The 14,031-nt window shown below is 43.3% G+C and overlaps 2 protein-coding genes across 2 annotated transcripts; one reads left to right on the top strand and one right to left on the bottom strand.

The window, feature by feature from the left end:
• The first annotated feature begins 240 nt into the window (after nt 1-240).
• On the top strand, nt 241-6,588 carry hsp90ab1 (heat shock protein 90, alpha (cytosolic), class B member 1). The gene is made up of 12 exons (XM_061091130.1): nt 241-331; nt 1,464-1,607; nt 1,700-1,906; nt 2,091-2,250; nt 2,694-2,827; nt 2,931-3,251; nt 3,368-3,533; nt 3,623-3,813; nt 4,530-4,677; nt 4,830-5,098; nt 5,629-5,962; nt 6,048-6,588. The coding sequence occupies exons 2-12, from the start codon at nt 1,464-1,466 to the stop codon at nt 6,164-6,166; spliced, it is 2,193 nt and encodes a 730-aa protein (XP_060947113.1). The 5' UTR covers nt 241-331; the 3' UTR covers nt 6,167-6,588.
• Nucleotides 6,589-7,331: 743 nt separating this feature from the next.
• On the bottom strand, nt 7,332-13,119 carry slc35b2 (solute carrier family 35 member B2). Its single transcript, XM_061091054.1, has 4 exons — nt 12,921-13,119; nt 10,607-10,791; nt 10,287-10,447; nt 7,332-9,743 (listed from the first exon to the last, which is right to left on the bottom strand). The coding sequence occupies exons 1-4, from the start codon at nt 12,938-12,940 to the stop codon at nt 8,811-8,813; spliced, it is 1,299 nt and encodes a 432-aa protein (XP_060947037.1). The 5' UTR covers nt 12,941-13,119; the 3' UTR covers nt 7,332-8,810.
• Between the last annotated feature and the right edge of the window lie 912 nt (nt 13,120-14,031).

Genomic DNA, 14,031 nt, shown 5'->3' with positions numbered 1-14,031 from the left:
ATGAGCACAGCAAAAACATATAGAAAAACACTCAAATTACATAATAATAAATAATCCCACGTATTCACTCTATTTCCCACATCAATAATAACATTATATTCCCGCACACTTTTATTTAAATAAATAGAATTCCATGTTCCCTGTGTCTCATTTAAACCCCAGTGGCAGGCTGGTGCGCCGCGGAGGGATACGGCCGCACACAGCGAGCAGCGTGTGTATAAAGATTCCGGTCTATTAAAAGGAAGTCCCTTTCCATTTCCCTGCGTCAGAGAGCAGAAGGGACGGAGCGTTGGTCGCATTTGTTTCAAGATAAAGTCAACGAAGCAACAAGGTTCGTACCCCGGCGTGTTCCTCCACGTTCACCCGTTCTCTCCGTGGATTTGTGAGGTTTTCTGCCGGTCCTCCGCTGCGTTGTTCCCCGGGAGAAGATGGGATGAGAAGAGACCACGAGTCACGACGACCTCCTCCTCCGCCATCGTGTCCGCATCTCTGAGAAACCGGAACCAGCTTCGATATTAGCTTTGCTTTCTCCACGTTTGTTGCTTTAAACGTTGATTTATTTGACACGGTGGTTCAGCGGGTGGACGGTTCGCGGCGTGTGTGTGTATATTGCGGCACTCGATCCCCCGGCGGCTGCGCACTGGGTCAGGGCCGGGATCGGGACTGCACCACGGCAGGTGTGGTGGTGGTGGCGGCGATGACGCTGCTAACCCGGGTTTATTCCAACCCGAGCCGGTCGTGATAATTCACACTTGGTCGTAATGGACTCGATCATAAAACACGACCTAAGCTAACCCACCCCCGCCCTTCCTCCCATTAGCATCTAAACGCGTTAAGTTAACATTAACACGACGATTGTCCTCATTGTAGCTACAGTGGTTTTATGCTAACACTGTGCTAAAACAGCAGCTTTGGTTCATGCTAACACACCCGAGGCTTCTTACAGGTTTAAGTCCATGCATTGCGTTTCCTTTAAAGGCAAATGAGCGGTGTTGGTTTTTTTCCCCCGGAGGACAAAATGGCTTCATATTAACTCTACATGTGCCATAGCCGTCATCATGGCGTGTTTTTTTCTTTAACGTAAACGTGTGAACGCTTTATTCTCAAGCAGAAGGTTTGTTCTGGTAGTTTCTGCGATGTGGTTATTTTCGTTTCTGCTCGTTGTCAAGCACGTGTCTGCTGAGCCCATTGTCTGTCGCTCGACGCCATGTTGGTTAATGGCCACTTCCGGCGATCTGTAGTAACACGATGGCAGCCGTCCAGGAACCGGCTCGACTCGATCAATGACTCTGTTTTCGGACTAAATGAAACCAAAAGAATGACTCAACCTCTCCTTAAAGTACCGTCACAGTTTATCACATCGCACCCCCACCTACAATAATGTCGTTATCTGTGTTTACGTCTAACACCGTTGTAACCCAAAGCTGTGGACTGAACATGTTGTATGATCCCATCTTTTGCAGATGCCTGAAGAAATGCACCAAGAGGAGGAGGCTGAGACCTTTGCCTTCCAGGCAGAGATCGCTCAGCTGATGTCCCTGATCATCAACACCTTCTATTCCAACAAGGAGATCTTCCTCAGGGAATTGATCTCCAACGCTTCTGATGTAAGTTGTCTCACAAGTGCTTTTGTTGATTTTAGAAGTTTAATAATCATAGAACATTAATTGATGCCCCCTTTTTATGTTTGCTTCCACAGGCTTTGGACAAGATCCGTTACGAAAGCCTTACTGAACCCACCAAGATGGACAGTGGCAAGGATCTGAAAATTGAGATCATCCCCAACAAAGAGGAGCGCACCCTGACCCTCATCGACACTGGAATCGGTATGACCAAAGCCGATCTGATCAACAACCTGGGAACCATCGCCAAGTCTGGCACCAAGGCTTTCATGGAGGCCCTGCAGGTATGACCAAACCTCTTGACTGCAGCTTATGAAAAAACACAAGAATATTGTTAACTGTATAATGCCATGGCCTTTATTTGCCACACATAGAACAGGGATAATGTGTAATAATAATATACTTTCATACTATCAAATTGTCCCAAGTTTAAGGCTATGTTTAAGTTTGTAATTTGTTTCCCTTCAGGCTGGAGCTGACATCTCTATGATCGGTCAGTTTGGTGTGGGTTTCTACTCCGCCTACCTTGTTGCCGAGAAAGTGTCCGTCATCACCAAACACAACGATGATGAGCAGTATCTCTGGGAGTCCTCTGCCGGAGGTTCATTCACAGTCAAGGTTGACACAGGTATGTGCCCTGGCAACATTATCATTTATCAACGAGGCAATGATTGCAACATCTGCAATCTGCTTCTTTCTCTGACTAGCTTTACTGGGGCAGTTAAAACATTGAACACGTTTGAGTTGTGTATCTAAGCAATTTTTAATAACTATTATAATAAACCACATCTTAGAGCTAAATTGTGTGAGGGACATGAAGTCACAGTTTGTTATGCACATTTATCTGCTTTCTGATAAAGATTAATTAATTGAAGAAAAGAGAACTGGCACATTCTTGAAAAAAAATATATATATATGAAATTATTTAGTTGCATCCCTGGTGTGTACCTTGTACCAGCACCTTGAACTTGCCACACCTTCTTTGTGGCTAGTAAGTCCTTGCTTTAAAACATACTGGACTTTGAACATTTTAATTGAGCAGTTATTTAATTGTCTCCCAACTGTTCACAGGCGAGCCAATAGGCCGTGGAACAAGGATCGTCCTGCACCTGAAGGAGGACCAGTGCGAGTACATCGAGGAGAAGAGGGTTAAGGAGATTGTCAAGAAGCACTCTCAGTTCATCGGTTACCCCATCACCCTGTTTGTAAGTTTTTTTTAATTTGACGATATTCCATGTTCCTTCTGTACCGTTGGATTTAAACTGTTGTCTTGTGAGTGAAGTTAAACTAGAATCATTTTGTTGACAGGTGGAGAAGGAGCGCGACAAGGAGATCAGTGACGACGAGGCCGAGGAGGAAAAGCCCGAGAAGGAGGAGAAGGAAGAGAAGGAAGGTGAGGACGGTGAGGACAAGCCAAAGATTGAAGATGTGGGTTCTGATGATGAGGAAGACTCCAAAGACAAGGACAAGAAGAAGACAAAGAAGATCAAGGAGAAGTACATCGACCAGGAGGAGCTGAACAAGACCAAGCCCATCTGGACCAGAAACCCTGATGACATCACAAACGAGGAGTATGGAGAGTTCTACAAGAGTCTGACCAACGACTGGGAGGATCATCTGGCTGTCAAGGTAAAGAGAGGAAGGCTGAAGCCGCTGTATGACTGTGCATTAACGGCTCAGGCTGCACAGTGTCTAAAACATGAGTCAAAATAATAATTTAAAGTCATTTTCTTTCTCTTTCACAGCACTTCTCCGTGGAGGGCCAGCTTGAATTCCGCGCCCTGCTCTTCATCCCCCGCCGCGCTCCTTTCGACCTCTTTGAGAACAAGAAGAAGAAGAACAACATCAAGCTGTACGTCAGGAGAGTCTTCATCATGGACAATTGTGAAGAGCTGATCCCAGAGTACCTGAGTAAGTGGTCCCGCCGTCTGAACAATACTGCAAAGCAAAATGTGATAGAATACGTTCATCTAAACCGTGATTTATTTGCTATGATCCAGACTTCGTCCGTGGAGTGGTGGACTCCGAGGATCTGCCCCTCAACATCTCCCGAGAAATGCTGCAGCAGAGCAAAATCCTGAAGGTCATTCGCAAGAACATCGTCAAGAAGTGTCTGGAGCTGTTTGCAGAGCTGGCTGAGGACAAGGAGAACTTCAAGAAGTTCTACGAAGGTTTCTCAAAGAACCTCAAGGTATCTGAAATAAACATGCATTTCACCACATTGATTTTACTTGAAAGAAAAACCTTTTCTCTATTTAAAAAAATAAATAAATTCATGCATTCCTTGTCTTCAGGGCTTCTCCATGGATTCATAAGGTTTACTTTCATTGTTGCTGCTTTTCCAGCTTTCAAGACTGCGTAGTCATAGTTTTATGCTTTAGGCCAGTTGAAGACTACGACATAGATGGAAAGTTGTAATTTCGCTTTAAAATTGTATGCAAGTAATCCGCTAGTGCACATAAATGGGTTTATTTAAATTACACGGCTTGTGCTGTAGACTAGTCACTTAGTATTTGTAGATTAGTCACTTAGTGTTGTTGAATTATTAAATAGCCTTGTACCAGTTACCCTGAATAATTTAAATATTACCTGCCTGTGACAGCTGCATCACATGTCTGAACAATCGGCTTGTTCTAGAGTGTTATATAGCTTCACATGACTAAACTAAACGGGAACAAAAAACCTCTTTGGTATAATGAAGCAAGTTGAACTGAGCCAAAGCTGCAGTTCAGTGTTTAGAAGGTTGGTTCACCAGTCAAGCCTGAGTGCATTCATGTGAAACACTTGGAATAGATGTCGTCTCATGTGATTCTGCCAACCCAGTGCTTGGAATCAATTATCTTTGCTTTTGATAGTGCTCTAATGTTTGAGTATTGAACAATTTTCCATTATCTCTTCCCTCTGTAGCTGGGAATCCACGAGGACTCACAAAACCGCAAGAAGCTTTCTGAGCTGCTGCGTTACCAGAGCTCTCAGTCTGGAGACGAGTCTACCTCCCTCACAGAGTACCTGTCCCGCATGAAGGAGAACCAGAAGTCCATCTACTACATCACTGGTAAGTCTGTCTCCAAGAAAAGTTTATTTTCTGCTAAGTTGTTAGTAGAAAAGTTACGTAAACTCATTTTTAATTGCACATATTTAGTTTTAAAAATTGTAGAGTGTTGTTTTTTTCTTTATAGCAAATATTAAATCTGATTTGACCTCTAGGTGAGAGCAAGGATCAGGTGGCCAACTCCGCCTTCGTGGAGCGCGTCCGCAAGCGTGGCTTCGAGGTCCTGTACATGACCGAGCCCATCGACGAGTACTGCGTCCAGCAGCTGAAGGAGTTTGACGGCAAGACCCTGGTCTCCGTCACCAAGGAGGGCCTGGAGCTGCCCGAGGATGAGGAGGAGAAGAAGAAGATGGAGGAAGACAAGGCCAAGTTTGAGAACCTCTGCAAGCTCATGAAGGAGATCCTGGACAAGAAAGTGGAGAAGGTCAGTGATCTTAGTGGAACAGTAGAGTCTTTATCCAGTGTTTCCCTTCACATTGTAGGAGTTGAAGTTTCACAGCTGCAGTTGACAGTGTTCTGTTTGGTAATAGGTGATCTAATTCAGCCCAACTTGTATCGTGGTGAGTTCATGCAGGCTTGAGGTGGCCCCTTGGTCGCCTGTTTTCAAACGTAACCTTGAATGATTTGCCGTTTTTATTTTTAATTTTTACTGGTCGTGAGTTCCAGGTGATTTGTGTGGAGATGCTGAAAATCCAGAACGTGAATTTGTGGTCTAACATGTTTTAGTTTGCATACTTGAGTTTTAAAGTTTGAAGATGCATTTTCTGACGTTTTTAAATGTTGAGTAGATGCAGCATGTTAATGTATGGAACAATTGGTCCTGGACGTGCTGGTGTGTTATTTCTAACATGGTTGACCCGCATGTATTAACTTAAACTTACTCCTTGATTTTAGAAGTAGGACGGCATGTTGGGTTGTTTCTTGATGTTCCCTTTATTTCATTTTGTCGTCCAGGTGACCGTGTCCAACAGACTGGTGTCTTCACCCTGCTGCATTGTGACAAGTACTTATGGATGGACGGCCAACATGGAGAGAATCATGAAGGCACAGGCACTCAGGGACAACTCCACCATGGGCTACATGATGGCCAAGAAGCACCTTGAGGTCAACCCTGACCATCCCATCGTGGAAACTCTCAGGCAGAAGGCCGACGCTGACAAAAACGACAAGGCTGTGAAGGACCTGGTGATCCTGCTGTTTGAAACTGCCCTGCTGTCCTCAGGCTTCTCCCTGGACGACCCACAGACCCATTCCAACCGCATCTACAGAATGATCAAACTCGGCCTGGGTAAGGAAACACTGCAGATACAACTTAAGTTAAGACACTCGATACTTTAAATGATCTCTAATAAATAACATCCCTGAACCTCTAGGTATCGATGACGACGAGGTTCCTACAGAGGAAGCCACTTCTACAGCTGTCCCCGACGAGATTCCTCCCCTAGAAGGCGAAGGCGAGGATGATGCTTCACGCATGGAGGAAGTCGATTAAACCAACACCCTCTCGTCCCAGATTTTTAACACTTTAGCCTCACTTTTCAATTGTTCATCCCTTAAACCGCAGTAAATGCAAAACAAATAGTCATTCATGTTGTGCGGTGGACCAGTGTTGCTCTCGTGTCCAGAGCATTACTCTGCAACGCCCCTTTTAAGAAAAGCAGTTTTGGTTGTTGCTGTAAAAGTTCGTGGTGACAGCACATTTGTTTAACGAGTACCCTGTTGCACTGAGTTTTAAATGTTGGAGTGGTGAACATGGGAATGGTACATTCCATTGTCAGTCTGGAGGGTTGGTTCTGCTCATGTGCAACACTGCACGCTGCATGGAGAGAGGACTGTATGATTCCTTTGCCTGAGTCCAGGCTTGTCTGTATTCCGGGTCTTTGTTTTGCAAAAAATTAAAGATGTAATACCTTATTTTGACTGTGTGCTGTCTTCACCTTTTATCATGGAGGATTAAAATCCACTAATGTACCTAATTTGCCACTTAAGTATTAGTTTAACTGAATTTCCTAGTAAAACTGCTCCAAGTGACCACTAGGTGGAGTCATGCTACAGTTTCTAGTATCAATGACACTGCAACATATATTGTAAAAAGTCTACAGATCACATTTATATACCCAAATATTATAAGCAATACAAACTGACTCATCAAACTTATTTACCCTTGTTTCAGCGAATGACAAACAGGAATTAAAGTAGATCTGAGGCCGACCATACTTTTAAAATAAACCTTGCATTTAAAAGAGGTCTAAAATATTGAAATACTAGTATGAATCTACAGACCTGTGTTTCACGACATGGAAAATGTTGAACTTAAATTGTAACTCTAAACTTGCTTTCCTACTGGACTACAACACAAGGCAGTCTGTTAATCCTTTGAACTCTGAGCTCTTGATATTTCCACCGAAATCCCACCGACTGATAAAACCAGTTCATAACCCCACCTACAGGACACTGGAGGACAATCTTGTTTGTATTGCATGAAAGGACTTTACACATGCTTATGGCCACAATCAGTTTAACTGCTGCCAAAACCAATACATGTTGGTCAGGTGTTATTGGTCATCACAAAGTTGGCCCTTAACGAAGGTATGTGTAATATATAAAACAGCACTGAATACCACATTCTGTAAGATCAAAGCTCTGAACTTCATCGATTTAAGTTAATTTAGTATTTTATTAATAATCCAGTAACCAGAGGAAATAGAATGATAAAAATAAAGTAAAAGGGACCAGTCACATTGCATTTCCCTTGTATGAATTATATTCTGCAAACCCCCCGCCCCCCAAAGACCTACAGTACCTTCACATCGCCTTGACAACAGTGAGCATCATCAAAATTCATCCAGTCTTTCAGACATTCACGTGTAAAAGTGACCCACACAAAGCCGTCCTTTTACAAAAGTACACAACGGACAAGTTGGTTGGAAATAAGCAATATATTTACACAATTGGTTTTTATTTTAGCTCGTTTTTGAAATATTAAATATAATCTGCATTGTCAGGAAAAACAAAACAAAAATATCTCAAAGATAATTTGGAGCAACATCTGCCTCAGCGATGTCAGGGCCAAATTGTATAATTTTTATGTCATGTGATCATTTTTTTTTACATAAACCGTTGTTTCCCACCCTCCATTACAGATGTTAGCCCCTGGAACAAGTTAATGCACCTTAAATTAAACCAATTATGTCTGCACCACGTTCTGGATGTTACAAGAAAATCCATTTGAAGAAACACATGTTTTAGTTTTAAAACCGCTTTTTAAAACTGTAACAACCTCCGTCCATTTGAGTGTTTTAGCAATGAATGAATAATAATCCCCGCCCATACACCTGAAAACACAAACCACAAACATTCCAGGCATGAGCGTGCAGGTGGAAACAGGAAGCAGATCATCTATCCGGCAGCCGGTTGCTTAGTTATGGAAAATACTACAAATGAGAAAAAACATATGCTTAAAAGTAAGAGGACAGTTCTCTTTTCTTGGTCCGGCGATGGAGATGTGACATTTTGTCTTAACCGCACGTTGTTGAGTCGTGACTGATAAGAATCAAAAAGGGGGTTGAACTTTTCAAAGAGCTTAGTTTACAGTACAACTCTCACCCAGAGTTTTCAAAATAAAACGGGGCTGGCAGCGTTTTCATATTTCTTCATTTTAGGCACTTGAAAACTCTGGAGCATGGACATCACTAAAGCCTAAATGGAGGTGATTAGGTCATTCAAATGTTTTGGATTCAGATAAGGTGGTATTGTCATGAAATGTTGAAAATATATGTTTATCTTTATAGCCCACACACTTTTACCAGGATCATAGGAACCTTAAACAGGATCCACAAGCCACATATCGTGGTTATAGAAGAAATAGTCCACTGACAAACTGTAAAAGAACCGAAGAGCAAAGTTGTGGTCTGAGAATTGTGTATTAAACAATACTGCAGGCACTGAAATCACATTGACCCCTTGAGGTCATCATGGTGTAAGAGTCAAAACTGCAGAATCCCTTCCTTTACCGTAGCTAACAAAAATATAAACAAACAAAAAAGAAAAGTGTAAAGAAATCGACAAACCAAACAGAGACACAAAAATAGACAAAAAGCACCACAGAAAACGTGGCCTCAGTTCCCAGTTTGGCGTCACACCTTCTGTGCGAGCGGCAGCGCTGACCGTCGACCCGACTTCATGCGGCTACGTGCATACACCCGGAGGAAAAGGGCCAGGAAAACCACGCCGACACCGAATCCACCTACAACGGTGACGGCGTGACCGTAAAGGAAACAGGAGAGGAGGATGGCGATGGCCTGCCTCAGGGTCATTATGATGGTGAACACGGCTGCACCGAACTGGCTGATGGTGTAGAAGATGAAGAGCTGGCCACACGCCGAGCACACGGACAGCAGCACGGCGTGTAAGGCAAACTCGGAGTGACGCGTCATGAAGGCCACCGAGTCGAAGAAGGCGCCCTGCTCCAGCAGCGAGCCCACGGTGAAGAGGCAGGAGAACAGGTTGACCCCGAACATCATCTGCACCGACGACATCTTGTGCTTGAACAGGTTGTCCTGCCAGTTGGAGGTGAAGCTGTCGAAGACCACGTAGCCCACGAGGATGACGATCCCGCTGAACGTGGTGACGTTGGACGGGTGCTTACTGGTCGTGCTGGACAACAGGAACATGCTGACTCCCAGTGAGATCAGAACGGCGGTCAAGTACTCCCAGTACTCGTAACTCTTCCGGGAGACGAGCTTCCCCATGAGCATGACAGGAATGACTTTGGAGGCCTTGGCCAGGACCTGGGTGGGGAAGCTGATGAACTTGAGGGCCTCGTACTGGCACCAGCTGCTCATGACGTTGGAGAGCGAGGCGAAGGAGTACTTGTACATGGGCGCTCCGTGGCGAGGCTGCTTGAACAGGAGGCACCAGAGGCCCGACACGGTCAGAGCCAGGATGCGGTTCATGAAGACCAAGAACTGGGAGTCCTTGAACTTCTCCCCCTCCTCCTCTGGAGTCGTGGCGCCATAGGAACGAGTCATCACCCTCTCCTGCAGCACCCCCCATGTCAGGTACGAAGCCTGAGAAGAAGAGTATTGACGTTTCAGGGGTAGAACTCATGATAAAATGCCCTCCTTTTTCTTTTAGCACATGACGGAGTGTAGGGATCAATATTAGGGCCTTGAAGAGATTATGTGAAGAACATCCATTTAGAAGGATAAAACCACGCAATTCTTATTCAAATATAAAAGAAAAAGGAAAGAAAATCGTTGTCTCATTTTGATAATGCGTGGCCCTGATGTTCTTTGTCCTTGTTGTCACAAGTTGGTTTATTGTGACGGATCTGTCCAGACACAAAAAGCAACTAAAGCAACTACCAGGACATTTCACTCCTAGTTCGTTTTATCCCCAATGCTACTTCAACTCTATGTATCACATGACTTGTAGTTGTTAATATTAAAATATTGAGAATTGCAGATTCATAGTAGTATAAAAACAAATACCCGACATTTGTTGTTACAGTACATTTCATACAAATTTCTGTAACTTTTAAAACAATGGGGCAAACTGAGTTAGAATGTGTTGATCAGGCTACGTGACTGTGTTTTTGTGCAGCTCCTCACCTGAAGTCCAGCAGCACAAAAGACTAGTTTGATTCCCTGTTTGAGCGACGAGCCCGAGTCGCCTTCGTTCCTCGGGGCAACCGACACGTCATCCAACAGACCTGTTTTGGCCTCATTGCCAAATACACAGGTCCTTATTATAGGATGGCAGATCCCACTACCTGGAAGGTACGGGAAACAAACAAAAACACACATGAAGTTGATATCCAGGGGACTACAACGATTAATATGTGGACTCAAACAGGTATACATTTCAAAATTAAGCTGTTTTCAGTCATGAAGTCCCAAGTTGTCTGTTGTTGTTTTGCGTGTGCCCAAACCTGTTTCTAAGTAATTGGTGCGCTTGAAGTAGCAAATGAGGAGGTAGCCCGGGATGATGATGGTGGAGTATCCCAGTATGTTGATGAGGAATCTGAAGAACCAGACATCGGTCCAGCCTTCCAGCAGCGGGGACTCCTCTGCAGCCACAGTGGAAGGGAAGAGAAGCAACACAAGTTGCGAAACCCTAAAGGAGAAACACACAGAGACAAACATATCATTCTGAACCGACCACTAATCTACATCTGACGAGCCAGTCGTTTGTGTTTCGTTGTACGATTTAAAGGGACAGGTGACACTTTTTGTAATATTAAATTGAATATTAACACATTTAATGTTCCTCGTATCATAACAAGAGAAGAGTGATGACAAATATCAACACAAGCAGAAACTGAGTAGCAAGAAGACACGTTAATATGTTTCCTTCCTCATCACACTGAAGCATCGGGAATCCAGCTTTCGTGCAGGATCACTGTATTTTCCCTTTCAGGCACATTGACAGGACACCTACAGATAAAGATTATTTTCTATGCATGTATTAGGACCCATCCCTCCAAACAGAAGAATGTTGCTGTAAATGATGTTGTCCATCTTGCTTTAAAACAGGTCTTATAACAGGTCTAAGAACTAGTCATAAGCAGAAACATCTTTAAATTGCTGCCTTGGGCAAATGTTATGCAATGAGATGAATAACAATGGCTTTTGTTGAACGTTAGTATTTGCATTCATTTAGTCAAGGTGCTTCAAAGGGACAGATTTTAAAGAGAAAATTGAAGAAGAAGAGGCTGAAACAGCCCAAACTTTGGTCATAAGGTTGAGTTGAGCTTCAAAAACACTTCCAGTAATGCTACACAATGGCATCTTTCATTAGACCCGTGTCTTTATGACTTAGCCCAGATTGCAATGCAAACTTTGTGGTAAAGGTTCGCCAAGCTGTAGCTGACATGAGCCCCATCAAATCAATGGGGTTATCACACAAACCTCCATCCACAGCCACCAGGTAAACTACAGAGGAGTGCTAATCAGATGTTGAACAGGAAATGTCCTGGTTAGTGAGATGTCCTGCTACACCCACCCCTACAAAAAGCCTAGGTATCACCAGCAAGGTGTGCTCCATGCTGTCGTGGCACCAGCGTGGACTGAGGCGGCGGCGGTCTCCTCCCAGGGGGGGGCGAGCCCGGCTCACACAGAGCCTCATTGTGGGGGTCTCTGCTCTGGGAACTGGCTAACCAGTGGGCTACTGCAGCGAGACCTGGGACTGGGAACAAGCAGCTTATTACATGGAGGAATGCAGTGAGCAGGCGACCCACAGGCTGCAGCACCACAGGCCAGAAGAGTGAACACAAACATTCACCTGAGCAGAGACTCAGTGTGAGTGTCTTCTATGAAATTAGGATGTAGGGCTGAGCTATAAAACAATATCAATCATTACTATTGCACTATATCTTTTATCGATAGAAATATAATAAAGATCTGGATTAAACCTGGGAAAAAACGAATTCTGGGACGCATTCCAAATCAATTAGAATAAAAACTGGAAAAAAAAGCTCACTTAATAAAATATTGTATTTTGATAGGTGTATACCAGATGCATTGATCCTATAGATTTAGATGTAGATAATTATGTGACTTGGGTTTAACTTGTACATGAAAACAGCCACATTTAAAAGACAGGTTTGTCAAATGCCATTAAGTGTTTGTCTAAGCAAACCCATCATTGAGCTAATATAAACTTTTTCATCCTATCTTAATGAGTTATGTTGAGTTATGTGTCGGCTGCTGTAACATGAATCTCCCAGTTTAGGATCACTAAAGAACATCTATCTGTCTAAAATAACAGACTGATATGACATGTTTTCATATCACCCAGCCCTACTTGTGCTTTTCAATTATATGACTCTCTTTGTATATAAATTAATATGGAACCACATGTTGTAAGTTATCACATGTTTGAACCAGGGGGACAGAATTGAGTGAAACACCCATGAAAACAAAGTATATTGTAACACTACTAATACTACTCCTACCAGTAATAGTGATATTAATACATCTAGTAATAAGCTAGTAGCAGTAGTGTGGCTGACACCAGTTCCTGAACACGAACCCAACAGTTCTACTTCCGCCAGGAGCTGGTTTGCAGACCATTAAAAAGCCCCGTCACTCATTGGAAACCCAGCTGAACACAGTTAAGTGTAAAGTGACTTCATTCGCATTTGATAAATAAAAGAACCGACAGCTGGCGGCCGCTGCCCCGCGACTCGAACCCGTCCTCCCGGGGACATAAGGTCCAGTTAGCGGCTCGGGCTCCAGACGTACCTCCATGGAAGAGAAGGCATCTTCCCCGCTCTCCGGGACCCGGACACCGGCCGACACACTCAGACTTCCCCGCTGACACAGAGCATGAAGCCGCCCGGGACCCGCCACGTAACACCGCAGTTTTTAATGATGGAGGGTCTTTCTTCTTCTTCCGGACGAGCCGCCTTTAGCTCCGCTGTGTCTTCAACTTCTCCTCCTGCACAGGCCCCCTCCTCTTGCTCACCACCGGAAACAGCGCCCCCGGTGCAGCCCCGCTGTCGGCGTGGAGGAGTTACTGCAGGGGCTGGAATCAGAATCAAGTGTTTTTTTAGGGCCCGAGCACTGACAGGCACTGACAGACAGTGAAATTGTAAGGGTTAGTATTTATTTTTTCAAGGCAAATGAATTGGCTTTTGGAGGGATTTTAGAAATTGTATTTTATATTTTGTCCTTTCAAGGGTTGAGCAATCCTGGTTATTATTTTTTTTTTTTTTTCAGGCAAATTAATTGGCTTCTGATATTATACATTTTTTTCTTTAATTTAATTTAATTTTTTTTATTTTATTTGTATTATATTATTCTATTTAACCTTTTAAAGGAAAGTCCCATTGAGATTAAGAATCGGTTTTTCAAGGGAGACATGACCTATAAGAAGCACATGTCAAAACATACAGGTAAAAACATGCAGGTGTTTGTTTTACCCAACTCCCTAGAGTCATTATATAGTTACAGGTTTAGATTTGTGCATACAGTCACATTAAACACAAAATATGAGGCATTGTCAATATTTGCTGACGCATTCAGGCTCTACACTGAAGTCAAAGTAGCAACACTACAAAAAAAGTTATGAAGGAAGCAGTTGGTTTTGCATTTTTCTATAAGGAAGAGAACGATGATACAGTTGAAAGCTTTAAATTTGTAAATACTGAAAAGATTGAATTATCATTCATACACTAAAAAAAGGTTCTTAAAAGTCACATTTGTAATTACAATGTCCCTGTATTTATGGAGTATTATTAATACAACACCCTGCTCATTTAGGAAAAAATGGGGTTGCATACGTTTAGCCATATGTAAAAGCCTCAGATACGTTTAGTATGCAACCCCAGTAATACAAATTAGCTTATCAAAC

Source organism: Limanda limanda, chromosome 18 (genome assembly GCF_963576545.1).
Source record: "Limanda limanda chromosome 18, fLimLim1.1, whole genome shotgun sequence".
NCBI lineage: Eukaryota > Metazoa > Chordata > Actinopteri > Pleuronectiformes > Pleuronectidae > Limanda > Limanda limanda.
Note: the sequence above shows the minus strand (reverse complement) of the source record. Positions and strands in the feature narration are given on the sequence as shown.